The 16,173-nt window shown below is 33.5% G+C and overlaps 2 protein-coding genes across 3 annotated transcripts; one reads left to right on the forward strand and one right to left on the reverse strand.

Moving 5' to 3' along the window:
* Positions 1–5,397: 5,397 nt before the first annotated feature.
* LOC131606485 (uncharacterized) lies at positions 5,398–9,842 on the reverse strand. Of its 2 annotated transcripts, XM_058878709.1 has the most exons (6): positions 9,465–9,840; positions 6,857–6,916; positions 6,645–6,757; positions 6,504–6,572; positions 6,241–6,292; positions 5,398–6,013 (listed from the first exon to the last, which is right to left on the reverse strand). In XM_058878709.1, the coding sequence occupies exons 1-6, from the start codon at positions 9,756–9,758 to the stop codon at positions 5,882–5,884; spliced, it is 720 nt and encodes a 239-aa protein (XP_058734692.1). In that variant the 5' UTR covers positions 9,759–9,840; the 3' UTR covers positions 5,398–5,881. The 2 variants fall into 2 exon arrangements, with proteins under 2 accessions (XP_058734692.1, XP_058734691.1); XM_058878708.1 differs by lacking the exon at positions 6,504–6,572 and having other exon boundaries at positions 9,465–9,842.
* A 2,421-nt stretch (positions 9,843–12,263) lies between these two features.
* Positions 12,264–14,866, forward strand: LOC131604488 (uncharacterized). The gene is made up of 7 exons (XM_058876923.1): positions 12,264–13,071; positions 13,190–13,471; positions 13,616–14,035; positions 14,079–14,091; positions 14,173–14,331; positions 14,414–14,577; positions 14,688–14,866. Exons 1-7 carry the CDS (start codon positions 12,264–12,266, stop codon positions 14,864–14,866), a joined length of 2,025 nt encoding a protein of 674 aa, XP_058732906.1.
* Positions 14,867–16,173: the final 1,307 nt, after the last annotated feature.

Genomic DNA, 16,173 nt, shown 5'->3' on the forward strand with positions numbered 1-16,173 from the left:
TGAACCATGGCTAACTATCCACACCTTCAATGGTGGTCTCATATATAACACCAAACTAACCTTAGACGTTGCAGCTGGCAGTGCTCTAATGGACAAACTCTATGATGAGGCCTATGCGCTTATTGAAAACATGGCACAAAACCACTATCAATGGGGATGAGAGCGAACTTCCATGGAGAAATCCCAAACTAAAGGAGGGGTGCACGAAGTCAGTGGCATAGACCGCGTCAATGCTAAAGTAGACGCCCTAACTCAAAAGATTCAAAGTTTAACCATAACTCCCGCGACCACCGTGGCTTCCGTAGCTCCAAACTGCGAATTATGTGGAGTACCTAGACATATCGTCTCCGAATGCTAATTACTAGCAGGCATACCACCTGACTAACCGAATTATGCTAAAGGAAACCCATATTCGAATACTTACAACCCAGGTTGGAAAAACCATCCAAGTTTCTTCTATAAGAATAACAATGCGTTGTATGACCCTACCCAAACACCTCCCAGTTTTCAAAAGCCAAATTAAGCTACACGTGAAGCCACTCCCCAAGCACCTCGAAAGTCAAACCTTGAGATAATGATGGAAAACTTTGTTGCTTCTCAAACACAACAAACTAAGGAGTTTATGAACCAAAATATACATACGTCTAAATTAGTGAAACAATTAGCAACTAAAGTAGATGCCTTGGCTACTCATAACAAAATGTTAGAAATCCAGATTTCTCAAGTAACCCAACAACAAGCAACAACAACACCAACTAGAGTGTTTCCTGGTCAACCACAATCTACCCCGAAAGGTCATGCTAATGCTATTACACTGCGAAGTCAGATAGACTTAGATGGGCTAGACCCAAGAATCTAAATTACGCCCATGTCTCCGCAAAAGGAAAAAGAAACTGAAAAAGCAACAAACAACAACCAACCAGTTAAACCAAGTGAACAGGAAGCTAAAACTAGAGAAGAAGTTGAAAGGGAGAAACCGTACGTACCTCCCCATATAAATTTAAGAAATTTATAAGATTAGATTTAATGAGTAATGATCGATGATAATTATGATAGAATAATAGTAGTGCCTTAGTGGTGTTGAAAGAATTACTTAAAGAAAATTTGATAGTATGAGTGAATATTATAATGCACACTATTTGACTAGGCGAATAATTGTTGAAGTGTTACATCACTTACTGCTATGTATTTACATATGTACTTGATAGTAGTAAATTTAATATAGTGTGTGGAAAGGTAGGAAACGTAAGGAACTAGGCGAGTAGAAATGTAGAAATTGTTAACTAAGGGCATTATGGTTCCTAAAAGAAATGGGGTAGTGGACTAAGTGATGAATTAATTCCACAATAATTATCCTTAATAGTAATTCTAAGATTGAATTAAATAATAATAATAATAATAATAATAATAATAATAATAATAATAATAATAATAATAATAATAATAATATTAATAATATAAATAATTAATAGAGAAATAAAAGAAATAAAAAAGGCGGGTGAAACGTGAGTGTATGTGTTGTTAGTTATTTAGAATAGGTAAGTGAGAGAATGAACAAATAGGGAGAGTTACTTTTAAAGTTGAAGAGATCAAATTTTGTTCCATAATTTTCTCCTCTCAATTCTCACACTCTTTTTAAATTATGATTAAAACAAAATTACCTTAACATAGAAAGAAAAGAAAAACCATAATTCTCTTCCACTCACATGAAGAAAAAAAAACTTTCAAAACAACACACAAAAATAAATAAAACTCCACGCCTCAGATCACTAACGGCGTCCTCCCGTTCGCAGTGCAATTCTTGAAATTTTATTAATGAAATTGGATCGTAGAATCTCTTAGAGTATCGAAATTATAAAAGAAAACGCGTTCAGGTAAGGGTTTTTTCTCCATACATTCGTACATTCGTACTACATAAGATGGTATTGTAGAATGATAGAAAAACCTTGATCTATTAAAACTAAAATAGTTATAAAAAATTAAACATTAATATACATGTATATATTGCTTAGATTCATGTATTCACTGTATGTTATTGAATGTGCTAACATTTATTTAAGATTTTGTTACCAATATATTTATATCTTACAATCAGTTATTTATTATTTGTGATTTTAATTAAATCATGGGTACCATTATTGGTATGTGTGTGAAAATTGATTTGGTACAAGTAAAGAAAACAAGAGAACCTTATGTTACGTGATACATATTATTAGTTATATTTATATGTACTCATGTTGTTTCAGTACAGTATAATGGGTGTGAATAAATGTTACTCTAATATATGTTGGTTATGATGCTCTAGAATGTGTTAATGATATGTATATGAATAATTATGACTTGTGTGGGATATATAATATCTAATAAAGACTAGTTGCTCTGTCGATGACTATCTCTATATTTTGAGACGTGCATCATATAGACTATGTCAGTAGAGTCCTTGTAGTTGCATTTGTGATAAGTTCGACGCTTTCAGGCCTTTGTGGCAAGAGTTTTTGTGGCAAATTTAACACTTTTGGGCCTTTGTGGCCTTTGGGCCTTGTAGTTTACTAGTCTAAAGCTTGCAGAGTTGCCCGCTCATTCACAAAATTATTCTTTTGTTTAACTGTGCCGAGCTTACGACATTAAACGAAACGCTGCGTGGGAGGTAATCCATAGTTTTAGTTTTTATTTCTTAATTTTCATATAATGTAATATGCGATTTAATTGTTTTAATCAGTACTAACTTTCTCCGTGTCTCTTTTCAAGCTACTCACTTCTTAACTAACTTTAAAGATGGAGAACATAGATAATATGGTTATCACTTTTGATAACATGGCCCATCATCATCGTTATGAGATTCTTTTTTAGAGCGTGATGGCACTAAAAAAATATGTTGATAGCACTACCATGACTGGTTTAGGTATTAGGGATAACATCTACTACATGTTTAACCAAATAGGATGGGAGGGTTTTATTAGGAAGAGGTGCCCCACTTACCGTAAGCTGACTTTAGAATTCCTAAGCTATATCCCTTATGATCCTAACTATGGGATGACTTTCAATAGAGTAAGGATCTCTTTTAGACTATTTGGGTATATCTATCGTTTGACCCATCATGAGCTCGCAGAAGTGTTAGGTCTTTCTAATGGACCCGACATTTTCACAACGGCACAAGAGGATTTATTCATGGAAAATGAACTTAACCATTTTTGGAGTAGAATTTCTGGCCAACCACATCATGATCCACACCCCATGCATTCCACCCAAATCCATAACCCTGATATCTGTTACTTCCACATGATCTTAGCCTTTACCCTTTTTGGAAAACCTGAGAACGATACCCTAGTGTTTAGAGATGAACTTTTTATTATGTTTTTTGTTTTCCAGTCTAGACCCGTAAATGGTGCCACCTTCATGTTTGATAACCTATATAGGGTTGCACAAGCTACTCATGGCCCCAATATATGATATCTATTGGGCGATAGCCTCCGAAAGGGTTTAAGCATGAAAGTGGGGTTCTTAAGGCTAAAGCAGAGGCAATCATGATAACAAGACCACCCACTAAGATGGGGCCATGAGTAGCTTATGCAATCCTATATAGGTTATCAAGCATGAAGGTGGCATCATTTATGGGTCTAGACCGGAAAACACAGAACATAATGAAAAGTTCATCTCTAGACACTAAGGTATCATTCTCAGGTTTTCCAAAAAGGGTAAAGGCTAAGATCATGTGGAAGTAACGGGGTTATGGATTTGGGTGGAATGCATGAGGTGTGGATCATGATGTGGTTGTCCAGAAATTCTACCCTAGAAATGGTTAAGTTCATTTTCCATAAATAAATCCTTCTGTGCCATTGTGAAAACGTCGGGTCCATTAGAAAAACCTAATAGTTTTCGCGAGCTCATGATGGGTCAAACGATAGGTATACATTAATAGTCTAAAAAAGATCCTTCCTTTATTTAAAGTCATCCCATGGTTATGATCATAAGTGATGTAGAGCTTAGGAACTCTAAAGTCAGCTTACGGTAAGTGGGACACCTCTTCCTAATAAAACCCTCCCATCCTATTTGGTTAAACATGTAGTAGATGCTATCCCTAATACCTAAACCAATCACGGTAGTGCTATCAGCATATTTTGTTAGTGCCATCTCTCCTTGAAAAAGAATCTCATAACGCTGCTGATGGGTCATGTTATCAAAAGTGACAACCATATTATCTATGTTCTCCATCTCTATAGTTAAGAAGTTAGTAGCCTGAAAGGAGAGACATAGAAAGTTAGTATTGAATACTGATCAAAACAATTAAACCACTTATTATATTATACGAAAATTAAGAAATAAAACTAAAACGGTGGGTTACCTCCCACGCAGCGCTTCGTGTAATATCGTAAGCTCGACACAGTTAAACAAAAGATTAATTTTGTGAATGAGCAGGAAGCTCTGCAAGCTTTAGACTAGTATAATAGTATCTGTTGTCAACGCAATGATATTGTTTCAAACGTTGCTCGCTCATCCCGAATTTTCTCCCAGATATTATTTTAAATTTCTATAAAAATGCAAAAAGAAATTTCTTCTAATTATAAAATGAGAAACTATAATAATAATTGAAAACGAAATTTGGAGAAACGTATAATAAATGAAATTGAGAAATAGTTTGAAAATTTCTAGTGGAAGAAAATTCATATCCGCATTTTTAAAAGACTGTACCGCGACAGCTTATTTATTACATAAATTACTACTTTTGAAAAAGACCATGTTTATTCCGGTTGCGCTTCAAGCAACATATTCAATCATGATTTTCTCCTTGAGTATCTAAAATGTTAATTGAAAGGGTCAAATTCCATATCCACATTGAATCATACTCACCATAAAAAAATACTATATCATAAAATAATAGTAAAGGCTTCACCAATTAAAATATAATTAACATTTTCTTTTTATATAATTACTTTATACTATATGAAATGCAACGTGACTGACACTATTATATGAGACACAACTGATGATTCTGATAAATAAACTCATTCCAATAGAAAACTGCCACAAAGACCCGAAAAAACGTCAAACATGCCACAAAGACTCCTATAAAAAAAGGGCCGAATAGCATCGACCTTACCACCGTGAAAATCACATTGCCTCTGCTATCACATTTAGTATGATGCATGTTACCAGGTATACAATATATGCCGAACAACCAAGCAAACCACAATTATTACTAACTGATTTTTACTGCTATCTAGTAGCAAAATAAAACCTTAACGTCATTTTTAAAACAGTGTGCGGAACCAAACTAGAGCATAGCTTTTATTCATTACTAAGATTAAATTTTCCCTTCTTGTTGATTCTACATAAGGGCATTAATTTAGCCTATGGAAACTGAAGTTGTTTAATTAACAGTACAAGATAAAAATATACTGATAAAAACATCCACCAAAGGCAAGTGTAATGAGTTAGAGATGAATGTAAAGGAGTACAAAATTATTGTGATGCACATCTGTACGAGTTGGGAAATATGAATGTGGAGATGTTAGCTGCGGTAATCATCAGAACCAATACCAATTCTTCCTCTAGTCCAGAAAAAGTAGCACAAGCTGGTCTCTTGAGGAATTATGGCATACTAAAATGTCTCAATTTGCACAATATAATTGGTTTAATGTAAGTTACTATATGAATATGAATCTAAACTCCTGAAGTACCGAATGGTTGATTCACAATGCCATGAACAAAACTCTAAGCATTGAGTATTCTATCAATGTTTACTGCATACATCCTATACTGGAAATCCAAACATACCAAACCGGCCATTTGAATATCTTCCACTTTTCTTGCAACTTCCTCGCGCACATTTGAACTTAGTGAACAAGAATGATGGAATGGTATGAACTCTTTTATTCTGTAATCAATCTTCGTCGAAGAAAAAATCTTCATCTTCCGGAGGACCCTTTCTAAGTTTTTCTTGTAATTCAAGATTCTTCGGCAAAACAAGTTCAGCTTTCTTACCTGATGTCGAGAAATATCTCTCAAGTAACATCTAGTTAAAACAAAATTACGATCATTAATCTATAACAACCTTCTCTTATAATTGCCACTTCAAAGCAGAAAAAACACGAAAATAGATATCCCAAAAACACAAACTTGTATAAATTTTTCTATGAAAATGTCACCAAGTTAGTGGTTATGATAGTTTCTAGAGATTGAACTCTGAACCCGTTTAAAACTAGCTCGTAATTTTTTGGCATAAACAGAATATCTACGTACCGTGGCAGCATATGCATCAAGTTTCTTCTGTTTAGTAGACTTACTCAAGCCCCTGAAAGAGTTTAAAGCTTGTCAATTTCAAAGTAAAGAGTATAAGAATAAAACGTAAGACTTAATTCAACTGAGAAATGCCGATATTGTTAGACTGAATACTTTCTCCCAAATTCGAATCCATAACCTCACAATTATGCGTGAGTTTATGGCGGTTATTGTCACTTCGTCTACCAACCCAAAAAATAAAATATGAGTTTAAAAGCAATTACATGTTGACCATTCGATCAATGGCATCTGCTGTTGTTCCATGTTCATCGTGTAGATATACTCTCCAACCCCTGGAATTAGAATTGAGATATAAAATAGAATTAAAAGTTGTGATAAAAAATAAATGCATTAAAATGCATTACCTCTCAGCTGCTCGAACAGCAAGCCTTCCAGCAACACTACGTACTATGTTTGACTGTGTCGTTTCATTTCCGTCGGAAGATTTTGGAAGTCCAATTATAAACTCATCAGCTTCCTATAGTTTTAATCATATTATGGTATCTCTAATGTTACAAAACAGTTCTTTATCAACAGGATTTTAGGTACTGCAATATGATAAAAGATGAATCCAGACCTCTTGTTCGGCAATGTTCAATATCCGGTCCTCGAGTTTCTGTCCTCGCAGTTCCAAAACCTAAAGCAATTTTAAGATTGTAAAGATGAATGGCTAATGATGAAACACAAATATGACAATCCTTAACTGCAGTTAAAGCGCGTTTGAGAGGTCTTATCTCCTAACATTAATACCAGTAAAACTATATGAGAGATGTTACAGAAACATCTTATGACATGTTAATAAGACATAAGTTGTTTTCAGCTTATTTTCACAAGTTTTCAAAGATAATTTTTCTTAAAGGTGATTTCGTAATTTAAACATAATATATATCTTATCATGTCTGATGTCACTATAAATATCATGTGCGCACCAGACACGTAATAAGATAAGTCGTCATTCATATCATTATCAGATTCTATCCTAATTCAGTTTCTTATCATATCCTATGCATCAAACGGACTCATATATGATAATCTCTTTTGATATATACACTTGATTAAGTTGTTGGTCCAAAGAGTCTTAGTTACAAATATATTTCATGTTGTTGTGGAAATTGTTTCTTGAAGATTGCAATAACATATGCACCAACCATAAATTTTGTCATGTTCAACTTAAAGAACACCTAACACATCATAAGTAAGCATACAAATTCTCAGACTTTCAACATGCTAAACAACAAGCACATTGTATCCTAATGACTAAACTTCCATAACACCTAACATCACATACATCACTAATAAACACACAGATTCTATCATTTTCAACATACTAAACAACATCACATGGTATCTGTATGACATATCTAAATATGAAGGGTTGAATCACAAATAAGCGAGCACTGTGTTAGCAATTGACACAAAATACAAAACAAATCACGAGTCTGAAAATATCAATCATTGATTTAAAAGCGCCAAAATCTAGAGTGAATTAGATTCATTCTGTTTTTCAAATTTTCACAATTTGATGTTTAAGGTAAGCAGGTAGCACTAATGTGTTCTAGCTTTGCATTGGAACTGGGAAGATCATTGATGAACTAAGATTTCCATATTCAGAGTTATTTTCTAACACATCATCAACCAATATCATTCACCAACCCTCACCAATTTTTTGTCTATTCCTGCACCTATCTCAAGTGTAACATCTTCCTCATCAACAATGTCACCGAGCTCATCACCTATTAGCAACTCAGTTGTTCCCACATATACTTACCCTATATCTACTTCCAACTCTAGCCTTAACACAAATACACCCGCCACAAATCTGAACATTATTGCTTCTAATAACTCTTCATACCATGCTCCCACACTACCACTCACTAATCCATCGTCACTTATTCCTGTTCTTGGTCCTAATGCATCTACTCTTTCTCCTAAGTGTCCCTCTTAGCTCCATTGTTGCAAGTACATCTCTCACCAACCTGTCATAAATCCTCCTCATATTCATTCCCAAACTCTCACCCAATGGCCACAAGAGCCAAATATGGATCAATCATGGCCAAGGAAAGCCCTTAACGGATTATGTGATGTTGATTGAGGCTTGGATCCAGATGATAGAAGATTAACATTAGGAGCTTGCATCTACTTGGGCCCTAATCTAGTGTATTAGTGTACTAAGAAGGTCATCGTAGCAAGGTCAAGTACAGAAGCTGAGAATAGAAGCTTGTCACAAGCAATATGACGATTACAACTCCTCATATTGACAATCCATATACTATTTATCTGCCATATAATATTATTCTTCATTAAAAACCCAAAAATATGAGTATATTTTCTTGGTAAAAAAAATTCTTAAATAAAAGTCTTATTTACTCTCGTGCCCTTGCATAGAATCAAAGCCTTGCATAGAATTAAAGGCCTTGCATAGAATCAAAGTCTTACTTCCGTTACTATTCTGTTACAATTTGATAGTTAGTTACAATGAGTTTTCATTGTTGTTACAGTTACTTGTAAATTGTTAGAACAAATTGGACTCAAGTTTAAGAGAGTTTACTCTCTATATATATAATTGTTTCTTTTTCCTTAAGATAGGTTTTATTTTGCTTTTTATATACTATTTGTTATAAAAAAAACAAAACCACATTTAGACAAGTTTGGATTGATGGTATAAAATGGAACAAATAAATTGTAATAGAACCTACAATGAATTGTAATAATTTTTAAAATCTAACTAGCCTATTTTATTCCAACTCTATTCCAATCTTTAGTCTATATCACATCCTTTAATGGTTAGAATAGGATTATGTTCCTAATTATATGATTCATTCTCATGGCTAATACATGAGTAAGCTATGAAGCACAAACATATATATGGACACGACTTCAAGTAGATAAAGTAATAATTCGAGAAACTAAAAGTAATTGAATCTAATTACAATTACAACGCCTTGTCCATGAATTTTTAGGGGTACATTGTGTGAGTACAATTGCCTTCCACCAAAAAACAGGACAATCTAATCCCAACATTTTTCAAATCTATTAACAAAATGAACAAATAAGCAACAATAATGTACCAAATAACATACATAATAAACCCTCATTTCATTCAAATGTTCAAGGGAAACTGAACAACAACAAAACCTACATAACAACAGTAGATATTTGAACAACAATAAAGTAGAAATTGATACCATTAAAGGGCGAACAACGAAGCCTCTGCTGACTGCAATGCCAGTGCGAGACATTCCCAAGTCGATACCAAGGGAGAATCCTCCTATCCATTCTGCTTCCCTCTTCATCCGAAGCGCGTTTGGGGGAAGTTCTTCCAAAGTTATTTTAGCGTTCCTAATTCCATTGTGAATTTTGGTATTGTGGGTCGAATTCAGTTTTGCAAAAGATGGAATCTTTGTACGATTTGAAGGTGAATAGGAGTGGAAGAGTTTGTGGGGTGGCACTGGTTGCAGCAGTTGCTGCTGAATCCACATTAGAGAGAAGGGATAACGAAAGAAAGTGGCACTTTTTCCTGTTTTCTTTTATTTTTTCTAAGAAATGGGATGAAAAACAAAGCTACTGTTTGGTTCGAAGTAGACAAAGGAGAGTCTAGAGTCGAGAGGATATTTTTAGTAAAATGCAGTGTTTTAAAAACCGGATCGGTCATCGAACCGGTGAGGGTATTGGGTCACTGGTTTATCGGTCGAACTATTGGGTTACTGGTCGAACTGCACGACCAAACCGGATTAAACCGGATAACTCAGTTGAATAGACCTGTCATTATATAGGTATAAAACCGGTCGAACCAGATGATTCAGTCTCTAAAAAAATATAACTAGCTTTTAAATTTTTTAAAAATATCATATCATAAATTCACAATTTCATAACTTAAATTCAAATTTTAAAGAAAGGTATCACACATAACAAAATAGTAAAAAATTACAAAGTCTAATTGCAAACAAAGTCTAATTACAACATAATCTAAACAAAGTCTAATTACTACATAATCTAATTGAATAGTTTATAACAAAATAACTTCAATGTGTACCAAATTTAATTCAAAATATGATCCTCCTAAAAAGAAAATCAAATAAAATTCAATATGTTTATGCTATTTAAGAAAATTTATTAGAAAAGAAAACAAATAGATAATAAAGTTTTTAATTTGTCCCTAACGAAAAAAACTATGTGAGAATGCTATTTAAGTAATACACTACTAAATATATTAAAAAAAAGTAAAAAAAAAAAGTTTAAAAGAAATGTTAAAAAAAGTTTTAAAAAAAGTTTAAAAAAAAAAAGCAATTAAACCGCCGGTTTTCCCGGTTTACACCGGTTCCCACCGGTTTGATGGCATACCCGATCTGACTATTGAACCAGACCGGTTACCTGGCCGGTTCCCGGTTCGACCGGTCCGACCGGCCGGTCCGGTCCGGTTTTTAAAACACTGGTAAAATGTGTTTGGTTTAATATAAGAGAGGAGTGATGGACATTGGAGAAAATTTCTTTTAAATCACTTTTTTTTTATTCTGCACAAATCGGAAGGATTTGGTGAGGAGAGGAAAAAATATGAGTTTCGATATTTAATAAATTAATATATTGATAAAATATTCTCGATTTTATTTTAATATTTTAAAATTATTATTTTTTTTGTATTTTTATTTTTTTTCTATTGATTCTATCAATTGATTATAATTACTATTTATCTTTAAATTTTTATTTTATTTTTCATTTAGTATAAATTATAACCACTATAATTTTTGTATTTTTTAATATTTTTTGTTTTTCATGTTTATTTATGTTAAAAAATAATAATTTTGTTATGTATTATTGTTTACAGGTGTTTTGGTAACCAATCACGAGCAGTGTTTTAAAACTCGGTCCGGACCGGCCGGTCGGACCGGTCCGACCGGGAACCGGTGGCCTAGGCGGTCTAATGAAGGTGCAAGACCGGAATTACATTTAGCCCGGATAAAACCGGTGAGAACCGGCCAGGTCACAGGTTAAACCAGTGAACCGGCGGTTTTGACTGAACCAGCCGGTTAGACTATTTAACTTCTTTTTTTTTAGGGCTTTTGAAGTTTGAAGGTAAAAAGAAAAAATAAGGCTGAAAGATGAAATTTTTTACACTGTCTTCTCCTCTTCCAGGAATTTGAAAGGTTTTCTTTTTTTACTCATTCTTTTCTCTTTCTAATAGAAGCCCTATTCTCCAATCTTCCTCTAAACTCTCACTAAATTACTCTCTGATTTATTTTTTATTGTTGTTGCAGTTATTTGATTGCTCTCAATCTTGTTTTCCTGTTAAAACTACCATTGGTCTTTAGCTATCACACTACGGTTGTTGTTTAAATTTTCTAGAGTGATTCTTCATCAAAACTTCAAGAACAAACAGGTTATTTCTTTCTTGGTTTGATTTGATAAGAATTTTTTCAATATGAATGTTTTATTTTGTTGATTAATTATTATAGAAAATCTGAATAAATCTGATATGTATGAAATTGTTATAAATATATAATTGTAAAAATGATTGAATTTGTTTATTTTCTGTCAAAATAGGTTTTCTACGATTTGTTATATATCATCATGCACAGTACAGTAGCCTCAAATTTGGCCATATAAATGCTATATTTTAGTTCATGCTCGGTGGAATATTATATACTGTTGCATTATTTGTGAATCAACTAGATATTGCAAAAGGAAAAATATTTTATATTCATTTTTATATGTTTTCTATATATGTTATATAAAATATTCATTTTTATATGTTTTCTATATATGTTATATAAAATATTCCTATGGTTTGAATGCTGCTGTACTCACGTTTCTATATATATATATATACATATATGTAATTATATTAAAGATTCATATAGATTAGATATTTTGATATGCTACCTATAAAATATTCGTATAGTTTGTATGCTGTATCTATTTTTATATATAGTTTTGTTAATATTTTTGTAATATAGTTTTTGATTTTCAAATTTTGATTGATATTAGATATGACATCACCCACTGAAGTAACAATACCAGAAGAAGCTACATCTCAAAATCCAATCCAACTCCGGAGCAGTAGAGGAAAAACTGATATAGCTTGGGCTCATTGTAAACAAGTTGAAGAGAAAGGAAAACTTGTTAATTTGTGTATTCACTGTAATAAAATTATTCGAGGAGGAGGGATTAATAGATTCAAACGTCATTTGGCTGGAATAACAGGTGAAGTTGAACCATGTAAGAAGGTGCCTCCAGATGTCCAATATCAAATGAAACAAAATCTTGATGAAGTCTCAAATAAGAGAAGAAAAACTCAAGCACAAAATTTGGATGTTGATCTTAATACTCAAGAGGGTGGTGTAGAAGAAATGGATGTAGAACAATCAAGACCAGATTCAGTGATTGCGTCTCAAAAGAGAAAGAGTACTAGTCGTATTGGTAATTACTTTATGCCAAGAACAACTCCTAGAGCTCAACCTACTTTAAAAAGTGTGTTACAAAATAAGGAAGTGGTGGAGAAGTGTGATCTTGCTATTGCTAGATGGTTCATTGATTCTTCTGTTCCATTCAATGCAGCTAATTCAGCATATTTTCAATCTATGGCTGATGCACTTTGCAGCATGAGTCCAGGGTATAAAGTTCCAACTATGCATAGTCTTCGTGGCTTTTTGTTAAACAAATGGGTTGAAGATGTGAACAAATTGATAGAGGAGTATCGTGAGATTTGGAAGAAAACTGGTTGTACTCTAATGGCTGATGGATGGACTGATCGAAAAAGAAGAACTCTTATAAACTTTTTAGTTTATTGCCCTAAAGGTACTATTTTTCTAAAATCAGTTGATGCTTCTCATGCTTCAAAAACTGCAGATATGTTGTATAAGCTTTTTAGAGAGGTGGTTTTATTTGTTGGGCCTGAAAAATGTTGTTCACATAGTGACAGATAATGCAGCAAATTATGTTGCTGCTGGAAGGTTATTAGAAAATGAGTTTCCTACATTATTTTGGTCTCCTTGTGCAGCACATTGCATTAACTTGATGTTGCAAGACATGGGAAAATTAGAGGAAGTAAGTGAGGCAGTGTCGCATGCTTCTAATGTGACCAAATATATTTATAACCATTGTTATGCATTGTATTTGATGAGAAAGCAAACAGGTGGAAGAGAAATCCTTCGTCCTGCTCCAACTCGGTTTGCCACTAACTTCATTGCTTTGCAAAGTATTTTATCTCACAAAAATTCACTAAGAGCCATGGTGACATCTAAGGAATGGACAAGCTCAGCATATGCCAAGGAAGCAAAGGCAAAATAGTTTGTAGATCAAGTCTTAGATTCTGGATTTTGGAGTAAATGTGCTGATATAGTTAAACTCACTGAACCACTTGTGCGTGTGTTGCGTATTGTTGATAGTGAAGATAAACCTGCTATGGGCATTCTATACAAATCTATAGTCAAAGCTAGAAAGGAGATGGTGAGGAGGTTTCAAAGAAATAAGAAGAAGGTGGATCCTTACTTGAAAATCTTAGATAAACGTTGGGATTCACAGCTCCGCAAAAATCTTCATGCTGCCGGTTATTGGTTGAATCCAGCTTGTCGATATAATGATGTAGAATTTGAAAAACATGCATCCATAACATCTGGACTTTTAGATGTCATTGAGAAGCATGCTAATGGAAATTCTGAACTTCGATTGAAGTTAACAGATGAGATGAGAATATTCAAAGACGGTGAATTGGATTTTGGAAGGAAATCAGCTGTGGATGAACGATGTATAGTGAAGGCAGGTAATTTCCATAACTTCTAATTCTTAAACATATATGTTTTTAGTTCAAATTTCAATGTTTATTGACTTATTAAATCACATGCTATAAACAAATCAATGGTGGGAAACTTATGGCACTGGCACACCAACTTTGCAAAGGTTGGCTATTCGTATTTTAAGTCAAACTTGTAGTGCTTCAGGTTGTGAACGCAATTGGAGTATATTTGAGCATATTCATTCCAAAAAGAGGAATAGATTAGAACATCAAAAGCTCAATGATTTAGTCTTTGTTCGTTATAACTTGAGACTTCAACATAGGTATTATTATGGTTATTTTTCTCTAATCATTCTCTTTATATATTTAAATATATTTGCTTAGTTTTAATTTATGTGTGATTAGGAAAACAAGACATGGGAGTTATGATCCTATCAATATTGAAACAATTGGTGACCATTCTAGTTGGGTATTGGAGGATTCACCACCTCTTTTAACTAACGAAGAGGTGGAAGCATTGCGTAATGACCTTGCAAATATGACCATTCAACCAATTTCAAGTGATATTGGTATGTTCTAATATGAGGACAATGTGTTTTGTGGTTGTGAATCAATTTTATTGTCTCATATTTATCATCTCTATATTTTATTTGGTAATTTTTTTTAAATGTTGTTATAGATCAATTAGATTTAGATGAGGATGAAGATGGAGATGTGGGTAACACACAAGACAATACTGTGGATAATGTGAATCAAGAGAGTAGTAATGTTGGAGAAGATGAACCTCTTGGAGAAGACCAAGAAGCTGAAGATGGATATGAGTATCACGATTACGACAATTTGACTCCATGGGCATAAATAAATTCTGGATTGTTATAACTTATTTTAGTTTATGTTCTTATGGATTATTATATTTGTTATAATTTATGAGTTTGGATTTTTTGTGAGGTATATCACAATTCTAATTGAAACTATACTACTGGTGGTTGAAACTATACTACTGGTTGTGAGTTTGGATTATAATTTATGTTCTTATGGATTATTAAGTTTGTAAAACTTATTTGAATTTATAATCTTCTACATTATTATAATGTTATAAATGATTGGTTTTATACTGTTGCGTTGGAAGATTTTTTTTAAAGTTTATAGATATAAATTTTATATAATGAAAAGTGAATAATTTTTATTTATTTTTATAGAAACTGGGTCAAAAGCCATGCGGTCTGACCAGTGACCCACTGGTCCGACCAATAACCCAGTGACCCAGTACTTTTACCGGATCGATCACCGGTCCGGGTTTTAAAACATTGATCACGAGTTTAGAAAACAAGTGAGATTAATTTGAAAAATCTCCAAAGCTATTTGTGCAAATGATATGTGTGAACACATGTGCGTATGAGTTGAATGTAGTTGCCGTTTTCACAATAACAACATAGAAATAGGGGTGGCAAAACGAGTCGTGGCCCGCCGGGGCGGGCCGCGCACCCGCCAAAAAATGGGGGGTTGGGTTGGGATTTTAGGCCCGCCGCTCGTCAAAGTCCGCCCCGCTAAAACCCGCCGCCAGCCAATGTCCGCCCCGCAAATGCCCGCCACTCCTCCAAAATTTCCTCTTTTTTAGTTAATTCTAGTTATTTCAATTCTTGATGGTTTATTTTATATATTTATTTGTAAATATATGTAATATTTTTTTAAGTAAAATTTGTTAAAAAGTTGCTTTTATAAAAAATTGTTTTAAAAAATAAGTGAAAAATTTAATTAAAAGGTAAACAACATATTTATCTATTAAAAAATGAAAAAAAAATATATAAATAAAAATAGGCGTCCAAGCCCGCCGCCCGCCAACCCGTCATCTTGGCGGGGCGGGCATGATTTTTGTGCCCATTTCACTTGGCGAGCATAAAGCGGGGCGGGCGGTGGGCGGCCCGTTTTGCCACCCCTAATAGAAACAAAGTTTAAATGAAGTTGAGTTGCAATAAATGACAAAGTAAAATGCAGTAAATGATATTAAACAAGAGTAAAATGTTGCATTTAAGAAAACAATAAAGCAATGAAAAGATTGGACTCAGACACATACATGTTTCTCACACATTGTTTCGCTTTTTGACTTGGATGCTCTAGTGGTATGGAGAGTATGTATGAAATTTTGCGACCTCTATTACAATGTA

Source organism: Vicia villosa, linkage group LG5 (genome assembly GCF_029867415.1).
Source record: "Vicia villosa cultivar HV-30 ecotype Madison, WI linkage group LG5, Vvil1.0, whole genome shotgun sequence".
Taxonomy (NCBI): Eukaryota; Viridiplantae; Streptophyta; class Magnoliopsida; order Fabales; family Fabaceae; genus Vicia; species Vicia villosa.

Excerpts from the sequence above, each read along its gene's own strand:
- LOC131606485 (XM_058878709.1), bottom strand. The coding sequence starts at position 9,758 with ATGTGGATTCAGCAGCAACTGCTGCAACCAGTGCCACCCCACAAACTC. Across the intron at positions 6,758-6,856 it reads TGAACATTGCCGAACAAGAG|GAAGCTGATGAGTTTATAAT; the intron begins GTCTGGATTCAT and ends TTAAAACTATAG. Across the intron at positions 6,014-6,240 it reads TTGATGCATATGCTGCCACG|ATGTTACTTGAGAGATATTT; the intron begins GTACGTAGATAT and ends TGTTTTAACTAG.
- LOC131604488 (XM_058876923.1), top strand. The coding sequence starts at position 12,264 with ATGACATCACCCACTGAAGTAACAATACCAGAAGAAGCTACATCTCAA. Across the intron at positions 13,072-13,189 it reads TTTAGTTTATTGCCCTAAAG|TGACAGATAATGCAGCAAAT; the intron begins GTACTATTTTTC and ends TTGTTCACATAG. Across the intron at positions 13,472-13,615 it reads TAACTTCATTGCTTTGCAAA|TTAAACTCACTGAACCACTT; the intron begins GTATTTTATCTC and ends GTGCTGATATAG.